The sequence below is a fragment of the Typopeltis vanoorti genome, chromosome 3 (assembly GCF_054136105.1).
Source record: "Typopeltis vanoorti isolate ZY-2024b chromosome 3, IOZ_Tvanoo_1.0, whole genome shotgun sequence".
Classification (NCBI taxonomy): Eukaryota; Metazoa; Arthropoda; class Arachnida; order Uropygi; family Thelyphonidae; genus Typopeltis; species Typopeltis vanoorti.
The window spans coordinates 102,813,652-102,838,354 of record NC_143551.1 but is presented as its reverse complement, the minus strand read 5'-3'; the positions used below and the strand labels follow the sequence as shown (position 1 = coordinate 102,838,354).

General features: G+C 34.7%; 1 protein-coding gene across 1 annotated transcript in view; it reads left to right on the top strand.

Annotated features, from left to right (window-relative positions):
• The first annotated feature begins 1,241 nt into the window (after positions 1–1,241).
• The window catches only part of LOC150108433 (dnaJ homolog subfamily C member 2), a 337,407-nt gene continuing 313,945 nt past the window's right edge, over positions 1,242–24,703 (top strand). Inside the window, exons 1-2 of the mRNA XM_090415844.1 lie at positions 1,242–1,526; positions 12,665–12,861. Coding sequence (XP_090271970.1) covers positions 1,466–1,526; positions 12,665–12,861 — 258 coding nt within the window. The 5' untranslated portion in view covers positions 1,242–1,465. The remainder of the gene's footprint in view (positions 1,527–12,664; positions 12,862–24,703) is intronic.

The window sequence follows — 24,703 nt, the reverse complement described above, 5'->3', positions numbered from 1 at the left end:
ACTTTCAGTTCATTCATGGTACTGATAATCTTCGAAACAAATATGAAAGGTACTTCTTATTCCTTAAGGTTCTGCTCATCCATAGTACTAATGTGATGTAGGAAAAACAATTTACCATGAAGAAAAAATCCGCTAAAGCCTTTTATTCCCTGATAGCGAGTGGGAGAGGCCATTTTAGCCCATCTAACTGACTTAAGAGCAGTTCATTCTCCAGCTGTGCGATGTGGATGTGGCTTTTGCACACCAAGGCGCTTGGCTGCACGAAGGAAGACTTGATTTCGAGTCTGGTCGGCGACTAGAGGAAATTTTTCTAAGCCTTTTTTCGACCGGTTGCCGAGTTAGTCGATCTCTGGCACGGGCAAGCGGGTTTTTCTCCCGGAAACTCGGGTTTTTCGTCCCGTAAACTCAAGAAAATCGACCGTACAACCCACATTATTTCACACATTAAATACGAGTGTTAGGCTTAGGGACCACGAGATGGCAACACTTGTTGAGCCGTCACTCTTCACTGCGTTCTGCTTAATTAGTGATAGCCTTGGGGAGGCTATCTCTGATTGGGTACCAGTGGAGATTGAACTGCCCACTCAGTCTCCGAAAGTTAGATAGGGCTAAAAACGGTCTCGCCTACTCCCTATATATACGGGAATAAAAAGGCGTTAGCTGATTTTTTTTCTGACCACAGATTCTTGTCCCTTCAGATTATTATATCACGTTCAGATTAATACAAATGGCAATGTGTTTATTATTATTATTCCTGATACCTCCAAGGAGTCCAAAGACTCATCGCTGGAGGAAACCTACAACTGTCTCAACCACTGCACCGAACCTCTACTACGAATCATCTCCATCTACCGCCCACCTCCACCACCACCACAACTAGTACTTTTTTTTTTGTCTGGAAATTGCGTGTGTTCTGAAGGGCCGATTTGTCTGTATGAGGGATGAAAAACCTGAGTTTCTGGGAGAAAAAACCCTGCTACCCGAGTATGAGATCGGCTAACTCACCTTCGTGAAGTTGAAATTAGTCTGAAATGAAAACATTGCACTTTTAAACATTGAAATACCATCTGTTTTCGTCTGTCAATGTTAATTTTTATTCACATCATTCTCACCTATAAAAATGAACCTATACTTGAGAGATCAAAATTTTCATTTCTGTTTTTTGCTGTAGAGGAATTATTTTTTTCAGTAACAAAGATAAACCTATAGGTGAAAAATCAGAATTTTCATTTATATTTTTGATATATAAATGGCGTCTTATTCGACGGTGCATGCTTTTCACAGAACGTGTGACAGTACCGGTGTTGATTTTAGAAATTTGGTTTTGGGAGAGCTGTGTCACAAGAAGTGAAAATTATCGATGTTATAATGTTTATAAATAAGCAATAATATATGATCGATGATAACGAATGTCAAACAAATGTGCTGATCATAAATTACAGATTGCCACCGCAAAATTGTGAACATGTCATTTCTTGTTCCACCGAATGCAAATGATACTACTTGTGTCTTTCGAACTTTGACAGGTTGGTTTATTTTTTTTAAATTAATGATATATAAAAAAAGTTAGTTGTTTACTAAGCAAATTAGTTTAAATCAGTGAGCGTGTCTATTGATGGTATAGTGACTAGAAAAAAAGTGATGCTTTCGGGCATCACTATTCTAGTCACTGAATTGCCATCAATGCAAAAAATATTTTGGTGGCTCAGTGAAACCCAACTGAAGTAAAGGATATACATGTATATAAAAATCTTATAGTTGATATAATGGATGAGTCCTGAAATTTATGTAAGTGTTAAATAATAATTGCATAAATTTATAACTTATGATATCATATGCTGGAAATCCAGCATATGAACATTATTATAAGGGAACATTATTATATTTATATTATTATTTATCTTCTATCAGCAGTTTTCCCGTTAATTAATTGTATAATTGTCAGGACTGATCCTGCAGATCTTATAAATCATTCTTTGATGGATTTAGGTTAAGAAGATGTCAGGCTGGCAAAATATTCAGTGCTCGTGTTATTTTTATGACATAAGCACCAAATAGGATACATACACTCCTGCTGAAAGTTTGCATAATTAGTCTTTGCTTTTTATCCATTAGGGCTGATCCTGAATTCTACAAGCTATTATTACAGTGATGTCATTACTAATTGGAAAGATGTACATTTCCAGTCTTGTTGAAGCCTGGAGAAGCAGCTATTATCAGTTTTTTCACCCTCTTTGAACAGTGCTGAATCTTGAGTACTTCATTAAGCAAATCTTTAAGATTATTGTAAGTAGCATTCATTGCAATGTATTGATTTTTTATTGAGAGGTCGAAATGTTGACTGCATACTTGGATACCATTCTGTTGGCTTTCCTTGCCATTATGCAAAGAAATTACGGATTGATGATTCCCAAATAGAAAACTATTCTGATGACCTTGTTGACCACCTTTAATTAATCTTGTTCAACCTGGATAAATTCACATACGAACGAAGGTCTCCTCCAATTTTTTTCATTCCATTCTAGTTTAAGCTTTCTCATCTACTGCATTCTAACAATCCCGACAATTTTATCTTGCCATCTCTTTTTTGGTCTTCCTCTTTGTCTACCACCATCCATAGTTCTCCATTCTGTCAATAATTTTGGCCATTTTGTATTATTATATCTTGGAATGTGTCCAACCATCTCCATTTTGAATGTCTAATGTAACTGATATTGAAAGTTTTCCCACTCGGTTATACTATAAATTAAGGATTCCAAGAAATTATATTCTACTAAGGCAATTGATGTGAAGTTATTAGCCTCTATATACAAACAGCCCACTTGTGAAGTTACTTCATGCGCAAACTTTGTTTGCTTACACTAGGATAAAGGATTAAACCAAGAGCATAATTTCTTGGCATCTTTAATTTAATGTAACTGATGTCCTGTACATTTGTTCTCAATCTTATCAAATGTGATGGTATCCTGTCTTTAAGTATCACACTTAGCATATTTGTTTCCGTTCTTCTCTTCTCTGGGTAACTTTCAGTTGGTGAATCATATTTTAAATTAAGGTCGGTTTCATTGGCATATGTAATTACAGGTAATATACATCGATTGAGGGCTTTCTCCCATCAAGCTAATTGGAATATCACCTCTGAAAATATCTTTCATTCCCCCCCCCCCCCACAAGTCATCCAACCTAGCTGTATCCTTCTGTTTATTTTTCTATTTGTCTATACCAGATAAACATATAAATGTACCTTCTCCATTTCTTTGCCTTCCAGTATAATTCTTTTTAGTGCTAAATTGTCATTCATCATTGTTTTTGTTTTGTTTATATTCATCTTCAACCCAGTTTAATTTTATTTATACGTCTTTTGCATCTTCTACCAAGAGAACTGTATTATCAGCAAAACACAGATGACTTAAAATCTTTTCAATACTTTTAATTCCTCCATTCTTCCAGTTCAGTTCATGAAAAACTTCCTCTAAGGCTGATGTAAAGAGTTTGGGGGATATTGTATATCTCTCTTTCTTATTGCTCTATTGGAAAATTTTCACTTTTCTTATGTAGTTTAATAACAGAGGAGACATTACTATATATGCATTTCAAGGTTTCTATGTATGTTTTTTATATTCCCTGTTATAACAGCAATTCTTTAATAGCTGAGGTTTGGGGTTGAATGCTTTTTTCCAAAGTCCACAAAGGCTAAGCAGAGAGATGTATTATTATTATTATTATCAACAGACCTCTATGGAATCAAGATACTCATCTTGATTCCATAGCTCATCATACCTTGACTTAAATGAATTCACCGTCTCTGTGTACTCACCACACTCTCAGGCAGTACATTACAATCATCCACTCTCCATGCAAAAGATCTACTGCTCACATCCACCTTATACAGCTTCTTGGGATGGCCTCTCATACTCCCCCTGTCTCAGTGGCGAATTCTCTGTGCTTGCTATGCTTGCTGCGCAAGCTCATTAATTGAGAAAGAAGTAATATTTATTTGTTAATAAATGCATGCATTTATAAGCATTCCATTTAGGCTTTTATTTTTGTAGACAGAAGATGTGTTAAGCTTGCGTGGCAATAATTGAGCTTTGCATTGTGTATTGAAGGCCAACGCTAGTCAAGCTACCTTGGCTTGCTCGGTTGTGGGAGCATCCAGGTCCTCGCTTCAGCACTGTAATTTCATGCGCACGCATAGCCATTTCCACTCCCTCCACATCATCTCACCCTATTGCTTAAACACGGGCCATATGCAGTCAAAGTAGCCCTAGCCAGTGAGCTTCAGCGTGCCTTTACAAGTGTGCGTGTTTCTTGGGAAAATTAAGTTACAACCAACTTTTTATGTTATTGACCAGTTCATAAAGAAGAAACTGTAGGGTAGAATTTGTATTCAAGTAGCTAAATTGAAAAAGATAGAATAACATTTGTAAAATAAATGTTGTATTTGTATGATTAAATGTACATAAATTTCTAAATACAGGTAACCCTCGTATAACACGGTACTTATACAATGCCATTTCAATATAACGCTGTCTAAAATTGTAGTAACTCTTGTTGAATGTGGAACTTATACAACACAGTTCCAATAAAAACACGGTCTACAAATTGTAGTAACCCTTTATCTTTTCATATGTTTTTCATCGCGTGACTTAAAAATCAAATTTTATCTTCGTTAAATTTGTGTCTGCCTGTATCCCGCATATAATTATAAGTAGCGAATTTATATTAGGGATGAATACCCTAGAGCATGTACATCAATTATTTACCGTATAAAATGTTTATTGTTGAAGATTGTCCTCGTTTCTGCCATGAAAGTGCATTAAAAATTATAAGTGTGTTCATCTCAAGCCGAGCACTTTATTTTCTGGTGAGTTACATACAATATGTAATGCTTGCTTTTTTTTTGTGTAAAAAAAATTATTTTTATAGTAATGGCCACAAACTGCAACGAAAAGGGAAAACCAACATTGAAAACAAAATTAATTTCTCTCGAAGAAAAATATTCAAAATCTTGGATTGGTTGAAAAATGGAGAAAAACTAGGAGTTTTTGCAGGGACTTTGCATTTAAATGAATCAACAATTCAAACAATCAAACAAAATGAACATAAAATCCGAGAAAGTGTTTATTGCTGGGTCAACGATAAGTGAAAAGCGCATTGCTTGTGTACGCGATATTCTAATGGAAAAATGGAGAAATCTATAATGATTTCAATAGAAGATTGCACTTCAAAAGAAAATTCCTATGGATGGAAATCTTATTAAACAAAAAACTCTCAAAGTTTATAAACAATTATAGTGCAGACCAGGTGTTCAATGCAGATGAATCCGGGTGATATTGGGAAAAAAGTGCAAAAACGCACCTATATTTAGAAAAATGAAAGATCAACTCCTAGATTCAAAGTTTCCAAAGATAGAATTACTCTACTGTTTTGTAGTAATGCCTAATCAGGTGATTACATGACAAAACCAGTGTTTATTAACCAATCCTCAAATCCTTGTGCTGTAAAAGATTAAAATATGCACTATTTTATTTTGCCTAAAACATTTATGCATTACGTGCAAAGTTTAAGTACAATTTGTAATTTTTATACTTTTATACTATGTATTTGTTTCATAGTTTGTTTTCTTAACTTACATGAATTACCTGAATTAAATAAAAATATTTTTTTTGTTGGATATGTCATTGTTGTTTATATAATTAAAAAAAAAAAAACGATTTCGAACATAACCCTACTTTTCTATGTAATCTGAGACTCGCATAACACGATTTATATACCCAGCATTTCTGCGGAACCTAACATCTGTATTATACGAGGGTTACCTGTACATAGTTTTAAATCGTCAGCAATTCACTATTCTGCTGATCAGACTTCAATCACTCCTCTCATTCCCTGAATGATAACAAGAGCAAGCATGAATTTCAAGACCAGCATTCGCCTCTGCCCTGTCTTGAGATATTCTATGAAAAACTTCATCCACATTAATCTGGTAATTACCCTTACCAACTTATCGAAGAGGGGGAAACAACTGATCGTGTTCCCCCCTCTTCCTTCTATCCACTAGGCTCTGTAATTTGCACTCTCTCAGTCTGTCCTCATATTCTAGAGACCAGAAACCAACTTAATCATTTCTGAATCCCCCCCCCCCCCCCAACAACTCATCCTTTTGCAAACCAGGCGACCAAATCTGTGCTCAGTAATCCATATGTGGCCTGATCAAAGCCTTGTACAATGAAATCATAGCATCCGTACTTTAAACGTCAGTGTTCTCCACATGATTCCCATAATCTGCTGTGTTGTCTTCACAATTTTAGCAAAATGTTCATGAAATTTCAAGCCCCTATCCACCATCACCCCAGATCTTTCATTTCCTTCACCTGCTCTAAAATATCTCCACCAATCCTATACTCTGCATCCCATCTTTGCTTCCCAAATTTTTAAACTTCACACTTTGTTACAGTTACCTGACATCCCCCCCCCAACACACTCACACCTCTTCAGACAGTATCTTGCAATGCTACATCTATTCTACTTCTCATCACTCTCCTCAACTTTGCATCATCTGTAAACAACTAATCACCATTTAAGCTCTTTCCAATGTCATTTACATATAAATTAAACAATAATGGCCCCAAAACAGATCTCTGGGGTATGCCACTAGTAATTTTCCTCTTCTGAGATATCACTTCCCCATAGAAACGGGGGAATAGAAATTGAAGAGTACAGTGTTTTTTTGCAAGGAAAGAAAGGACAAGAAGGGGGGGGGGGTGCTGCTAATGAAAGCAGGAGAATTATATCCACCTTAAGTTGACAAATAGAGAAAATAGGTAGACAGAAATAGGGAATGAAAAAGGGGAAAATAGTGGTAATGGTTTTGAGGCAGTGTGGTGTAAGGTATATGTTGAGATATTTAGTTGGATGCTGCTAAAGGCCAGGGAATGTGGAGTGGTGATCAAAAAATGTATAAGCAACTTCAGTTAGTGAACAAGGAAATGATGATTTTAATTATGGTGGTAGATTGGAATGAATAGAGATAGTATTTGGGAATAAAAAAAATGAATTGTTCAAGCTCTTGAGGAGGGCACTCGAGAGTTTTAGATCTCATAATTTCATCAGAGGATGCAATTATGAGTGGGGTTTTGCACTTCCCTCCAGTTGGTGAGAGTGATCATGAAGTGATCACATGGGTTGTTCCTAGCCATATGAAGGATATATGTGGAACTACAAGGCTTGTAATTATGTCTTGGAGCTATAGAATGAGGAGTTCATTGGTATGGAAATAAATGCTGCTTGGGAACTGACAAAGCAATACATAACAGCATCAATGCATGAATATATTCTGGAGCTCAAAAGGCTGAATAAGGTAGGTGTTAAATGGATGAATGATGGGATTAAGCATGAAATCTGGAAGAAGGCACCTTGGAGACACAGCACAAGATAAATAATAGTAATAATCAGTTGCATGAAGAGTATAAAGAGCAGGCCAGGAGAGTGACTCAGTTGGTAAGGACAACAAAAGTGCAGTATGAGCAGAAATTATCATGCAAAGAAAAACCCTCATGAGTGTTTTTCAATTTCTGGCAAGCAGAAGGAAAAAAAAGGAAAAATGATTATAGTAAGATGCTTTTAATGGATGATAGTGGGAGATTGGTAACTGCTACAGAGGACACAGTCGTGGTGTTTACTGAGCAGCTCATCAAGGTGTTTGATCATCAGTGGGAAATCAGAATCTGAAGTGCAGAAAATGAAATGAGAGAAGACTTAATATTGAGCAAGCAAGAGATATATGAGGAGATAAATACCGTATTTGCCAGCGTATAAGATGCACCCCCCTTTTTTGTACACATTTTTTAGGAAAAAAAACCTTATCACTGAATATTATAACGAATTTACAGTATTTCAAATATAAAGTAATAAATAAATCTACTTTCAACAAATACCTAATCTAACTAGGAAAGAGTACCTACCTTTTAATCTTCTTTATCAAAACCCAGAAATTCATTTCCAGAGCTGAATCAAGAGACACTTGAAACCTCTTCTAAATCAGAATCCGAGTCCTCATACAACAAATTGTCCTCTGTACCATCCATTGCATTACTAATGCCACACTTCTTAAATGATTTAACCACTGTCTCAGTTTTCACAGCATCCTGAAGCTTTAACCCACTCACAAGCTTGCAAAATGCTAGGCTTCTTCCTGTTAGCATAATCTCAAGACTGCATCCAGCTGTTCCACGTCTCTTTCACAAATCCCTTAAATGGTTTATTAATACAGACATCTAAAGGTTGAAGCTGACTAGTTAGACATCCTGGAATTATAGCTAACTGAGTTTTCAATTCCTTGAGTTTATTTTTAACATCTTCTGTTCTGTGAGAACGAAACTGATCCCATACTAGCAGGGCAAGCTTCAACAGTCCGCCAGGGTGCCTGGACTAAATTTTATCTATCCATGACTTCATTCTTCCTCTATCCATCCAACCTTTTGTGTGAAAATGTACAAACACTCCTTTAAGCAGTTTTTCTCTGGGTAGCATCTTCCTTTTAAAGTCAATAGTGGCAGCAATTTTATAGAAAATTTCTGGAAATGAAAGTAATAAAAACCTGAGTATTGGCATATAAGATGCATCCTGTTTTTCAGACCTATTTTCAAAGAAAAAAAGTGCGTCTTATATGCCAGCAAATACGGTAAGTTAGATGTCAGTAAGGCAGACTTCATGATATATCACCACATGTCTTAAGGGAATGCTCCAAGGAGATAGCATCAGTCTTGGCTTATCTATTCAACAAGAGTCTTGCAATAGCACAAGGCCCAAAGGAGTGGAAGGAAGGCAAAATTGTTCCACTTCACAAATGTGGTAAGGCTGAGACAACAAATTATAGGTTGTTCTGTATATCTGAACTCGTAGTTAAGGTATTGAAGAGGTAGGCGAGAGTGGGATACAAAAATTAGTTGATAACAGTGATTTTCTTTGTGCTTGTCAGCATGGGTTTTAAAGATAGGTCATGTTTTACAAACTTGCTTATGCATTATAACAAGGTGACAAATGTATTGGACAAGGGAGATGCATTTACAGTGGTATACTTAGATTTTGAAAAGGCTTTTGATAGATTGCCATGCCACATGATCACTAAACTGAAGCAGATGGGATTGGATGACAAACTAATGAGTTGGATATGTGAATTGCTATCAGGAGGACACTATCTCGAAAAAGAAAGTCACTAGTGGTGTGCCACAGGGGTTAGTTTTGGGAGCATTGTTATTTAATTTGTATATTTAATGGTAACGGGATAGGTTTAACTTGTGATATACAACTGTTTGCAAATGATGCAAAACTGGGGAAAGAGCGATGAGGAACCAAGCAGATGTTGTGGCCTTACAGGATGACTTGAATAGATTATATGAGTGGCAACAGTATGGAACTGTCAATTGAATGTGGAAAAGTGTAAGGTTCTAAAATTCGGTAGACAAGAATGAATGGAAAGTTACACTTGGCAAGGAAGTTGAGGGGACAAGAGGCCTTGGAGATGGTGAATAAGGATCTGAAGTTCAGAGGTCACATTGCACAAATTGTAAAGACATCACATCAGATTATGGCAATGATGCAGAGGACCTTAACTTGTAGAAATAAAGAGGTTCTGGATCCCATAAGCCTTGAATAGGCCTTGTATGGATTATTGTCCATAGATTTGGTCCCCTGGTTTTCATGGTGATGAGGATATGTTTGAAAGGGTCCATAGAAGACTAAGGTCGTAACTTGTCTTTGGGATGTGGGATATAAGGACAGATTGAAGGAATGCACTTTGCAAAGCCTTGTGAATAAGAGGAAGAGAGGGGATATGATAAAGACATCTAAGTTGGTAAAGGGTTATTACCAGGTTAATGTGGAAGAAATTTTTTGTAGAATGGGGGGGAAGGGAGTAGAACAATGGGGACATGCCTGGAAGTTGTATAATTAGGATGTGAGGGCATAAGGAGTAAATTCTTTGTATGGACTGATTTACCAGACATTGTGGTGAATGCAGATGCATTGAATGAGTTTAAAGCACAGTTTAATGGACTTTGTGTGTAACACTGTTTGTCTCCCACAACGAGTCTTTTGACTCCATGCAGGTCTGGTATTAATAAAAATGCACAACTTGCTGATTTCTATCAGACAGCCAGTCTCCAATCCAATGCACTAATCTACTATCCAACCCCATCTGTTCTAATTTAAGTACAAGTTTATCATGTGGAATCTATTGAAAATCTTTGCAAAATCTAAATATACTTCTACATATGCATCTCTCTCTCTCTCTTGTCCAATGTATTCATCACCTTGCTATAATAAGTAAGCAGATTGCTAAAACATGATTTTCCTTTAACAAACTCCTGCTGTCCATTAAAGAGAATTCTGTTGCTGTCAACCCAGTTCTGAATCTTTATCCTCACTAGCTTCTCTTACATCTTGATCACAACTCCAGACAAGCTGATTGGCCTATAATTCAAAGCCTTAGTTTTATTAACCCTCTTTATGAAGTGGAACAAATTGTCTTCTATAATTTGCCTAAGACTGTGATTAATTGTGCTTTAATTATGTCTGAACTTTGCTTGCTCTTCTGATTGCATGCACTCGAGCAGTTAAATTATTCAGTTATCTACTTTTGTGGATGTTTTGTACACTTCTTTTTTTTTTTTTTGTAAATAATTGTTATTAACGCATTGTTCCACACGTCTGGGATTTTTTCTCTGTTTTAAACAAAGTATGAAGAATCTTGCCATCAGCCACTGTCTTCTCTCCAAATTTCAACAGTTCCACTTGAATTCAATCTTCTCCTGGAGTTCTTTCTTTCTTCATTGTTTTCAAAGCTCTCTTCTCTTATAACTTTTGGCACATTCAATTGACAACTCTTTTGTCTCTAAATTTTTTTGTCACCATAAAGTTCTTCACAATATTCTTTAATTCTATTTATTATTTAATATCTATTTCTGATTATTTTATCATCCTTTCTCATTAGAGTGACAATTTCTGTTTTTCCCTATTGCCAAAGCTCTTCCCAGAAGTTTCATTTATTATTTTCAATTGTTTCTTTATTTTTCTTGTATTAAAGGATTGGGTTTCATATGGCATTCTTTGTCAACATAATTGTTTGTTTTTCATAATTTTGAATATTCTATTGAAATTCTTGTGGTAGCATCTCTTTTTAATTTGTGCATTTTCTTAGTCAATCTAGAAGTTCTTTTAAAAGTTTGTCACTTTAATTGTATAAGTCTATGCTCCAATTTCAGATCACTCAGATGAAGTTAAAGAATTTTATGCCAAACAAGAGAAACTTGAAATTATCGTAAAGAATTTTATATAATTATCATGGGCTATTTAAATGCAAAAATAGGTGAAAACAATAACCTAAATTCATGGGAATGTTTGGGATGGGAAAGAGAAGAAAGTCTGCTAGAATTTGCTGAAGAGAACAGACTATTATGAATTTATGTTTTAATAAAAATTAACATTGTAAATGGACATGGAAAAGTCCAAACAGCCAAACCTTTAATGAAATAATAACAAATAGGAGACATATTGTAAATGACGCATCCATTTTAAAGTTTTAATACAAGTAATGAACACAGAATGATGAGATCTAAAATTATAATTAATAAAAAAGGGAAAGAAATAAACTAATTAAACGGATGTTCAATGCAGTAAACCTTGAAATTTTAAAACGCTTCAAAATCAAAAAGCAGATATGAAGCTGTTTTAAAAGGTAACCTTCAAATAAATTCAGAGAGCAAAAAAAGGGAGAAGAATATAAGCTAGATGAGATTAATCAAAAACTAAGCAGTACAGTTAATTAATATCTCTCTTAATGAATATCATTCAAATATCCTGGTAAGCACTTAATATGAATGTGTGTGTGTGCTGCATTTCCTGTTTTGAGAAAGTGGTAGGGCACTTTCTCAAAACAGTGGTAGGGCATATTTTAATGATTCATGGCCATTAATGTATGTAATTTGGTGGTAGGTTCATCCTTTAGCAATTTATTTTTATTAATTTGAGTCTATAAGATGTGTAGGTGCTGAAGACATACTTCTTGAGATATCCAAGATAATTGCATGTCTAGATCTGAGCCTTAAAAGTCTAAAACGCTGAATGATGATGAAGTGATGTTCTCACCATGAAGGAGTACACAAAACTTTGAAATCCTGTCACTCTGCAGCTACCAAATCCTCTGTTTACACCATCATGTTAATCCCATTGGTAGAAAACATCCAGTAGAAATGGATATTTCCTCCATTCAGTAGGTACTAAAAAATCAGATTGGAGGAAGTTATATAAAACTGAAATACTATAATCAGCAATTGATTATATTACAATCCTTTTAATTCTTAGAATAAAAATGAATTCAGAATTTTGAAAAAAAAATTATTTATTTATTTATTTTTAGTGATAGTTTTGATGAAGTGTTCGCTGATAATATTTTGCATGCGCTGGTTCAGTTAACATTTACCATGGTATATTCTTTTATGCTGTTTTTCATCAGTGATAAAACTCTTTATTACAAATATAGTACATTTGTTATTATGTAGTTGTGCAGAACATATTACAGTTAAGTATAGTTTAGTGTTTCAGTATTGTTTCAATAGTTTTGAAACCAAACTTTCATTGAAATTTTTGTTTCGATTCTTAGCATTCACCAAGGTAAAAGTAGAGCCTGTTGGACGATGGTATGAAGCTCTTTGTGCCCGCCGTAAAAATCGGCATACCTTGTCAACACATTCAGCAGTAGAAAGTAGTGAATCAGAGGATGAAATAGTGAGTCATGAAGAGCTAGATGATGATGATGATGATGCTTATTTACGCAGCTTAGACCCAAAGGAATGGAAGGTTAAGATTGCTTTTTTAATTAAATTAATTGCATTAATTAACTGATATATTTACATATGTCATTAAATATGGACATAACATCTTAGTTGCTTCATCTATAATTCAATAACAAATCCTGCATTAATAATAACTTTAGCATTTTGTTTTTAAAAAATATGATGAAAGGACTTTTACCTGCAAAATATTACAAAACTATATTTAATAATGATGGAAGTGATTTTCTTGATTTGATATAAAATTGTACTTGATTTTATATTGAAGAGTTAAGTGTTATTCAGTACTACCTTCTTGCTCTCCATCTGCAAACATCAAATACATGGACAAAATACTCATTGCACATTTCTACTATATCTTGTGGATGCCCCATATACTGTATTATGCATGCCATATTAACCTTTCTTCTACTAGCTATAAAACTGTAGACCTCTGTAGGATTTTGCATTGATGCCTCAGTCAGTCCACATTTCATGTGCCTTCATAGCGACACTTTTTATGTAACTGATGAGTATTCTCCTTTTTATATCCCCTTTACAATATCTTCCTTTGTTTTTCATAATTTCATGTCCATTTCATTACCAATTTCTTTATCCTTCTAACTTTAAGGATATAGTGTGACATTGACCTTTAGATTGTTCCCTTTTGATACCTTAGTTATGCCATTTTCCAAGTAATTCATTATTTATAGAAAGCCAATGCATATTTGGAAAATAGTTGCATAAATCTTTTAGTGTTACACAGTGATTCAACATATATTTCAGACAAATTATGGAGACTACAACTGTGTCAGAAATAATTACTTTAATTTCCCAACGTTTCGGCCTTCATATTATGGTCATCATCTGGAGTATGCACATATATACATACAGAGACAAGCTATATTACATTTCACACAGTATGCCAAAGAGAATGATTTGATCAACAGTTTTTTCCCCACTCTAGTGGGGAAAAAAAAAAATAACTACATAAAAGCTATATTCTATTTATAACATCATCAGAGAACAATTTCGTATAGATAGTTTTATTACAGCAAAAGTGGTGTCCTAATTTAACATGAGAGTTCTTATATTAGAGTTAAGATCCTGGATTACCTACAGTCCTTCTTATAATTAACTCTTAGGCAGAAAGGTTATGTGGATAGAATATGTGTCTTTCATATTGGGATTTTTAGACCATCATTATTGTTAAGATTAGGGTGGTTGATGTGAATTTCATAGGCCTCCTTAAATTTACGTTCATACCACATTTTAGTGTGGTATGAACACAAACAACAAGTTCCTTTCCAGTTAATTCTATGTAGAGTATTCAGGGCATGAAAAATGGCTACAGCCAAAATATTATCAACAAAATTCTTCAAGACCTCACTTAAAAACAAGATAAACTAGATTACAATAAAACTGTAACCATTCCCACACATTAAAGAGATATCAGATAAAATAAACAGAATACCACAGAAATACAACCTTAAAGCCACCTTTAAACCTCCTGCAAAATTAAAGAACTTACTCAACTCGTCCAAGGATCCACTTCCTCCGCTGCCCAACCCTGTGGTATACTGCATTCATTGCACCTGTAATTTGCCCTATATAGGTGAAACAGGATGCACAATTCCTATCTGAAAAAAGAACATAAAAGACCATTAAATTTAATAATTATGCTAAAATCCAGCCTATATGATTATGCCCTGAAAACTCTACATAGCATTGACTGGAAAGGCACCTGTTGTTTACATCACACTAAAACATGGCATGAACATAAATTTAAGGAGGGCTGTGAAATTTTTATCAACCACTGTAATCTTAACAATAATGATGATCTAAAAATCCCAAGAATATGAAAGGCACATACTCTTTCTGCTTAAGAGTTAATTATAAGTAGGACTGTAGGTAATTCAGGATCTTAACTCTAATATAACAACTTTCATGTTAAATTAGGACACCACTTTTGCTGCAATAAACCTATCTATATGAAATTGTTCTCTTATAATGTTATAAATAGAATATAGCTTTGATATAGTTATTTTATTTATTTTTTATTATTATTATTATTTTTCACTAGAGGTCAGGCCAGTAGAATAACTGTTGATCAAATCATTGTGTCTTTGGCATACTGTGTGAAATGTAATATAGCTTGTCTCTGTATATATAGGGTGGTTCAAAATTCCATGTACAAACATTGAGGGGAGGTAGAGAATATCAAAATCAACATATTTACATAGGAAAGCATGACTGGAAACGCCACCCGAAAGTGATAGGTGGCGCTGTTCGCCAGCGCTCCAGGTGAGCAATTGGGACTTCCTCATTCAAGCTTTCAATGGAGTACAAAGAACATGCGTCGTTTTACGAACGCCTAAAAGTATGTTCGTACTCAATGGAGTACGAACATACTTTTGGGAATCACGTGAAGTCTGGAAACAATTAGGGGAGTTTTTAATGGGGATAAATGCAAAAATATAATATCGATGATATTGCTATTCGGTGGGTGAGCACTGCACACAGCTGGAATATTCACCCCTGCTCCCTAACATACCAGCTTTGCTAATTTTGTTGTCTATTTCCACGTTTAAATTTGCATCTTCACTAAAAATTGTTCCTTAAATAGCAGAAATGTTTTACTTGTTCCATAGGCTCTCCATTCAGGATGCAGCAGATGTTTTCAGAGTTTCTGCTTGTTTTCAATGCCTTTCTTTTTAATACTGATTTGTTACAGTATATGCCAAATTTGTTACAGTAATTATTCAATTAAGGAATCATGCAGACATGTACTGATTTAGAAGTATAACATAATCTGCATATAGTAAAGAGTTGAGATTAACATCTCTAACTTCTTTTTAGGCTTAATGTCACTTTTCTTCATGTGATCCACTGTTATTCTATCTCTACACCACCTGATTTTACATCAAGCTATCTTCCTGTACCTCCTTCAATATTGAGATAGACTGTCTTTCTGAGTATAATATCCTTTTACACCATATACTGTTTTGAACAGCTTTCCTCTTAACATATGCCTTTTTTTTTTTATTGATCCATTTATATTCTCATGATTTCTCAACTGTTTGTGCCAAAGTAAAAATCTGATCCAGATCTGATTTTTTGGCATGAAGCCAGCTTGTTCTACTCCAGGTTTCCTTTCCACAATTTTTCTTAGTTTCTTAAGGGTTGCAAAACTCCTTCCTGGTGCAGTTGTTAGGAAAATTTCCTCTAATTCAAATGGTTCAAATAATGAGTGCTCAATTCACTATTCTATCAACCAGTTGTATGTAACATGTTGTACAGTGCTACCACTATATTATATAAAGAGATATAGGTGCATGAATGATTGAGATTCAAGACCTGTTGCATAATGTGGATAAGAATTCAGCAATAGAAACAGATGGGATATCAGCATGTACACTAAAGGAATGTTTAGCCATGTTGGTTGGGCAATTTACATGATTGTATAACTCCAGTCTTGGCTTAGGAAAAAAATCCCACAGAAATGGGAAGAATGTGTGATAGTTCTGTTGCACAAGGGTGGTGCAAAAACTGCTGATGTCTAACTACCATCCAATCTGTATCTCTGGATTAAGAATGAAGATTTTGGAGATGTTGGTAAGAACTCAAATACAAAAAGTGGTTGACAGGCAAGCTATACCTAAGGACAGCATGGGTTTACTAAAGGATGGTCATGTGTTAGCAATTTGGTCATATTATTTTATAATAATGTTATGGCTGAGTTGGATAAAAGGATTGGTACACTGTGATACTGTTGGACTTTGCTAACACATTTAACAGAATACTTTAACAATATGTGTTGTTTTCCTATACTTGTATTGTAATATCTTCTTTTCTCTTATATCTTTATTACTAATTAGCTGTGCACGCTTTCCTCTCCCATAACCTTTCTCACTTACTCTACTGCATATTATGTTTATCCACCTTCCGTATTTTATTAGTCGTATGCCTATAAACACTGAAAAATTTATTTGTAAGACTGCACCATCAGTACATCAAATATTCGGCATAAGACTCAATAAAACTTCCGGTAGATCTTTCTCTTACTAGAGTAACTTCCTTCAACAAAGTTTACATAAACAGTTGTGGTTCTTAAGTAATAAAACTGCGCTTTTAATACCTTAGTTGTTTCCTGCTCACAAGTCCGATTTATTTAGGAACAGTGCAGCTGTAAAATAAGGGATCAGGCAGCACTCTTTTAACAAATAATTAAAACACATTTATTTATATTAATATGAAATATACATGAATCAAACGACAGGGAGATTGCTTTCTCTACCCATCTATAAAATCTTTAGCATAAAATTAGAACCCTTTCACTTCAACACTAAATAATATCTTTAACTCTAAAACTTATTTACTCTCTGCTTACAAATTCAACTTATTAAACTTCTAGTTTACTCGCAAAGAGGTTATTTTTACAAATTAGATATCAACTTCTAACATGCCAATTGACTGTCTTATGGACACTTCTTATTACTATTAAACTAATTCTTAACAGTCCATATACAACATGTCTCCTAGATTATAAGAAAAAATATACAAAGGGAAGTAACTTACAGAGGCTCTGTATCGCACATTCAGGCAAGAGTCTTTTATAAAGTCTTTATGGCTTTTCTTTCATCTCGAGATTTAGGCTTCCTTCAGGAGTATCTTGCTACAGCGGTATCACTTTGGGATATTAGTGGGCTTTTTGACTGAAATCTGTAGTACTCAAATGTAATCCTCTAAGAATTCGGCATGACGTTTTCATTTTCTTTTAAGCTCAACCCGCTCTTTGTTCTCATCCACGCACTCTTTTGATTGTAAGTTGCCAGTCAGCGGAAAGTTGTTTGAACCTTTTAGACTATACAAGAGGTGTTTCAGCATACGGACAAATTCTCCTCTGGATCCTTACTCCGGGAACTTCTACTTCTAATCGCTGCCACTTCTGCTACTAATCGCCGATGACTGATCTGGCTCTCTTTGGTAACAGTGTTTCGCATTTTGCTCTCTTGGCACCTGGATCTCGGCTCTCCTCTTTAGTAACTGGGATCTTGCCTCCCCTCGTTCTCTGCCACAACTGCTCTGGTTCGGACTCCGCTTATGGTCTGCAGCTCGCCTCCGCTCTGGTTCTGACTTCTGATGACTCTCTGCTAACTAACTGGAAGCCCCCACCTCTGCTCGGCTCTGTCCCTTTTTATTATGCCTTCTCTGAGACCTTGCACGAAGGGTTGTAACCCCCCTAAGATATTTGGCATGATGCTTTCATTTTCTTTTAAGTTCAACCCGCTCTTTGTTCTCGTCCGTGCACCCTTTTGATCGTAAGTTGCTGGCCAGCGGAAAGTTGTTTGAACCTTTAAGACTGACTTTTTTAGAGGTGTTTATGCGCAGAGCTTGTTAGCACTTTCTCATACACGAAAGTCGTAAACAACCTTCCTGTGCTCTTACACATAGCTATGTACAAAGTTCCGATGGCAAAGCATTGATTGCCTTTGTTTTTGACCTTAAAACAGTAAATACATTCACTTCTCATTGGGTTATCTACATTAATATTTAGCAAAATATATACATAGAAACAAACAAGGTTATTTACAGTTCTCATGAGACTTGACCTATGTAAAAATCGATGTAAAGTGCTTTGATATTTTTAAGCTACAATGAAGTTTTACAATACTACATGAAAAGCTGTTGCATAAATGGGAGAATATTGGAATATAAAGTATTGATTTGGATAAGTGGTTGGTTGACAGACATGTACCACAGAGTGGTATATTCTGGGTGTTAATCTGCCAGATTCAAGGTGACCAATGAAGATATCCTAGGGATTGCTCCTTGGAATATTGTTTAATTATACATTAATGATATTGGGAGGCATTTGACAGGAGATGTTCAGTTGTTTGCTGATGATGATGCAACGATAGGCAAAGCATTGGATGCTGCTGATATACAGCACTTACAGAATGATTTCAAAAGGTTTTGTGGAACAAAGTGGGGTGCAAAACCGAAGAAACTCAAAACTGTATATACGGCACTCATATGGCCCACTATGGAATATGCCTCATCAATCTGGACTCCACCTTCTACTAGCTCAAAAGAAAAATTTGACAGAGTACAATCAAGAGCAGCAAAAATTATTATAGGTGCAGTCTATCATCCACAAATAATTTAAAAGCTCACCAATAGAGTGGGCTTCACATACTAGAAGACAGAAGAAAACTCTCCACAGTTAAATTCACCAACGGGATCACATATCACTCAGGACTTTCAATGCCTGGACAGGAAAATCTAGACTGAAGAGATCATTGCTTTGCAATATGAACATGAAATTAGAAAACAGATGGACTTGAGCACCTGTCCATTGAAATAAGCAAAGAGCCATTCTTTTCCACTATACTACCAAAAAATGCAATGATTAACTTAAATCTCTTAGAACCTTCTTCAAAAAAGGATTCACAGTGTTGGATTCTGAGTGAAGAGAAATGAAAATTGTTAATACTTCTTTCAGAATCCAACATAATTCACCATGTCATAAGCAAGACGTGTATATTATTTGATGTTGGTCTCTTGCTTATAAATTAATATTCATATAATTCCTTTAAATTTGTTTATTATTGTTTAATTATTTAATCTAGAATATGTATTAGTTATAAAAAGGACTCTGTATAAAAATGTCATTCATTTTATTTAATTTATTCCTATGATTATATTGTAAGAAACTGTATATATGGAAGTTCAATGTACTAGCTTATGTGAACTATAAATTATTTCCTTATTTGTATTTCTGAAAGAGAATGTAAATATGTAGAATTCTGCTGATATGACTTTATGTAATTCTTCTGATTGAGATTTGATTGGCTGTTGTCAAGGAAATGGAGTTAATTTTAGATAGTGCGTGCATGGAGCGTGAGCTACGGTATTCGAAGGGAGAAGGAGTTGATATGAGCTGAACTGGCTAGAACCGGATTTTGGCGGGAAGAATGAACGTATTTAATTGGAAAGCAAAGGTAAATAGGAGAGAAGCATTCAGGACAGCATGGAGTGAAGTAACGGGTGGCAGAAAAGGGAATTTGAAAATGCCATAAATAAATTAAGAAAGGACCAGGAAATTAATAGGCAATTCGGAATATTTCTACGGAATTCTAAAATTACGTCAAATTCCAATTGTTTTGAGGAAGAATAGTGCAAAGCTGAAATTAATGCATAGAAGAAAATAAGGAATATGTAGATTACCTGAAACAAGTGCGTCAAGACGTGAAGCTCTATGTTTAATATTTCAGTTATATAGTGAAGATTCCTTTTGAATGGTGTTACTTCAAAGTGATAGTTAACTTCAGTTTTAAGTATGCCTATAGTGAATCCAATGTGCAAAGAACGTAACCCAGTAAGAGCAGTCCATTTTTTTATATTTCAGCGTGAAGAAATAAGAGTTCGCTCTGCCCAATATATCTTAACATTAACTGTGGCGTTCTACTAAAATTAGCCGAAGTATGGAGCTTAAAAGTGTTTCCCCCCTTGAAGTGATAACTGCCTCATAATTGAATTACGTGTTTGTTGACTAAGAGAGAATTAGAGAATTCTACTTTAAGAATATTAACTGTACGATTCTGTAACATTGAACTGTGTGAACCATTTTTAATTATTCGGAAGAATGTAGAATTGACAGCTGGATGTCTGATGCCTAATGTTTTATGTTTGTTATGAATATTTGAACTAAGTGATTTGCATTATCTCGTTTTCAAAGTTATACTTAATGTACGTGTTATATAACCCTGCATTAAATGTTTTGTTTTATTAATTTCAATTTGGTGTTTGCCTGATTCTCTTTCATTGCACCGCTCATAAAGTTTATTGGACCTTGCGGAAGCATTAAACGATAATATTAACCTCGGCCTGTAGAAAAGTGAGATTGCAAAAGTTAGTTGATGATTGATTCCACTAGATTATATAGACTAATCTGAATATAGGGTGGCACAGGATAATATAAATTTCTCTATATTTGGATCAGTAATCAATCAACAATTAATAAAAAAAAAAAAAAATGGATAATTTAAATAAGAATAATGTTCAAACAAGATGGCGGATTCAAAGCCAGGATGTACGATCCAACAACAGCATGAAAAAAAAGGACTTGACACTATACATTACTTAAATAATCTAAACCATGTCATTGCCTATACTGATGAAGCACTCAACTAAGGAGGATCAGAGGTTTTTCTAACTCTATCTGGAGGTGAGGAAATGCAAATCAAAATCACATCTGACAAACTAGCTTCAAACTTCACTTGTGAATTAACAGCCATGCAAGCAGCTCTCAAGTTCTATCTCTCTAATCATAATAAACATTACAGAAGGAATAACCATCTACAGTGACTCAAAATCTGCACTTGAGGTATTATAAAAATGGAAAAACAAAACTCGCACAGGAAATTCGTGAACACCTAACAACTTTAAATTTGAAAAATAAGAACTGTACACTGCAATGGATACCAGCTATGTGAATATTGAAGGCAATGAGGGAACAGACAGACTAGCCAAAGAAGCAAGATACTTACCTCAAAAATTACACCCACTATCATTAACTGATGCTAATTCTGTTGCAAAAATCAGATTGGTAAAACAAACTATCAAGAAGAAGAAGAATGAAATCAGCAGAATTAATAAAAATAGAGAAATAATCACAATCATTACCAGACTAAGGATGGAACATTTTAAAGGCATGAAAATTCATCTGGACAGTACTAGAAGCTAAGAAATATGCAAGAATTGTCCAGGAGTCGAACTAACACCCACCCATATCTATTCTTGTCCAACAATTTCCGCTGATCTACAGAAAGTTGACAATAACTATAGGAAAGCTCTATTCCATCAAAGGTCATATCTAGAAGCTCTTCAACAGACTTGACAACAACAGAATGATTTGAATAGGCTGGAAAAGTGGACAAAGGATAATGGTTGTTAATTCAATGTTAGTAAAGTTATGCATTTTGGCATGATGAGATTTCCAATGGCCTGCCATATTGGTGGGATTATCCTACGAGAAACTGATGAGACTAGGGATCTTAGAGTATGGTGGAAAGGATTTTGAAATTCAAAGGTTACATTGCAGAAATTGCAGATGCAACCCAGAGGATAATTATGATGTTGAAGTGAACACTGATGTGTGAGGATAAGGAAGTCATTTTGCCTTTTGGAGGTGATAAAGAAGCCGTGGAAAGGGTGCAAAGAAAAGTTACAAAGATGATATCAGGATTGTGGAATGTAGATTATGAGGAGAGATTGAGAGTATGTGGACTACAGACACTAGTAAACAGGAGAAAGATGGCTGGTTTGATAGAGATCAGTAAACTTGAATTTTTATTTTAGGATATTGTCTGGTGAAATGTTTCATTGGGAGGTGGGAATAGAACATGAAGGCATCCTTGGAAGTTAAGTTTGTGTGTGGTTAAGAAAAGGATAAGAGCTAGATTTTCTCCCACAGATCAGTGAGTGAGTGGAACAGTTTGCCTGTCAAAGTATAAGTGCATGTGGTGTGAATGAATTTAAGAGAAGGTATAGCTCATGCAGGTGATCTGTGGCCTCCTTCACTTAATTTTTGACAACTTTAAGATCTCAGATAATTATAATAATTCTCACATTTAGTTTTATTTCCCTTTTTGTAGACGATTACTATGCAAGCTTTACTCTAGTCATGTGCCACTTGGCCTTCTAACTGGGCCTTTCAAATTATGCAGTGCAGCCATTGTAAAACTTTTATACCTTTGAACATTTCTCTTTGAATATAATCTCTTCCAGCTGTCTTTCTACATTTCAGATTTTTGATGGATTTCTATCTCAAGTTTTGGTGTGTGTGTATATATATATATATATATATATATATACTGACTACAGTCCTCTTGAATGCTTTATTCCATTGTTTTGTCCCTTCCTGTTTCATTTATAAGTCTTTCATAGCAATTACTCTAGACATTTAGAGTATATTTGTCTTTTGTCAGTAGCCTGTAGACTATTTTACCACCTTCCTGATGTTTATCTTCTATATTCTTATCGAAATCTATCCTTAATTTTTTTAGCTATTTTTACACATTTTGCTTTGCTTTCTTCCTTTCTCTGTATTCTCTCAGAGTACCCTGATGTCACTTGATAGGATCTTTTGTTATGCTTTTTTCTTTTTCATGACTAACTCTTTAGCTTGAATCTTCCATGGAGTTCTGATTTTTCTATCTTCATAGACCTTCACCCGATGCCTCTTTCTGAATCACTAGTGTTTTTCTTGAGAGTGCCACTGAGTCACCAAGGTGTTAATTTTTGTCTCAAAACTTAAATTTTTTTTTTTCTTGGATGATTGTTTTATATTTGAGTCTGCAGTTCACCTCTGAAAACTGCTTGTCTTCGATTATTTTTACAACTTTCTTACACACTTTTCTTTTCATTATGGCATTCAATTTTATCAAGCTCAAAAGTAAATGGCGATCAATTCCTATTTCAGATCACTTTTACAATGTGATGTCAAGGAGATTTCTTATCTCTTATCTTCTCTTCATGTAGTTTCCAAATATTCCTAAAACAGTTCTATATGTCTAATATTCAATTCCTGTTCTGCTGTCGAGATTTCCAACAAGGACTAACTATTTTTTCTTTGTCAGCTGCCTTTTTTAGAACAATGTCTCATTATGTGATTTCCCCATTTTGGTGTTTGTCCACACCAAGTCTACTTAAAATTGTCTGCCAATCAAGAGATTATCCTCATGCTTAATATTGAATACTATAGCTACTCTTTCCTCTCCCTGAACATTATTGCTGAAGATAACATCTTTTAGTTTTTATTTAGAACAATCCCATCTGTTTTTGTCTTTGTTTATATATCTTCGCTGTCTATCTATCTATATATATTCAAGATACCAAGTAATTTTATATAAACTAATATACTCGAGTTAAAAAGCTTTCTACACACACATATATATTTATTTAGAAAGATATTTAATGACTAAAAAACCGAGAAGTAATTAAAAGCTTTAATGATAAAAAACACAACTAGTTTTGGCTTTTTACAGCCTTCATCAGGTATCTTTTTAGGAAGAGGAAACAATAATAAAAACTGAAGATTCTAAAAACTGAGAAGCACAGATAAATTGCAGTACATGATTGAAATAAAAAACGTATAAATGTTGTAACATTCAAGTTGTTCTATTTTACGTGTCATTGTTTGTATGTGTGGTAGCAGACTCTCGAGAACGCCAGTCCTGAATAACAGCAGTATGGCTATCAGGGATGTTATAGCTTAAATTGTTGTTTAAATGTTCAGGGTTAAAGACGATCTCCCTGGATTCCACTATCTTTCTTTCAAATTCATCATGGCAGTGGAAAATGTTTTCAGATCTATCCCAGGAAATTGAGTGACCTTGAAAATCATCATGAGGATTGTTAGAGAAGAAAATAATAATTCTCTGACTGTAATGACTGTGTGACTGTAATATTTTCCTTATTATGGTCAAACTAATGTCTATTGAACTTCGTATAGAGGAGCATAAAAGAGACATCTCCTATAAAAGATCACATGCCAGTGCCTTATCCAGCTATATTCTTTTCTCTAACAATCCTCATGATGATTTTCAAGGTCACTCAATTTCCTGGGATAGATCTGAAAACATTTTCCCCTGCCATGATGAACTTGAAAGAAAGATAGTGGAATCCAGGAAAATCGTCCTTAACCCTGAACATTTAAACAACAATTTAAGCTATAACATCCCTGATAGCCATACTGCTGTTATTCAGTACTAGCGTTCTCGAGAGTCTGCTACCACACATACAACAAACAATGGCATGTAAAATAGAACAACTGGAATGTTTTTTATTTCAATTATGTACTGCAA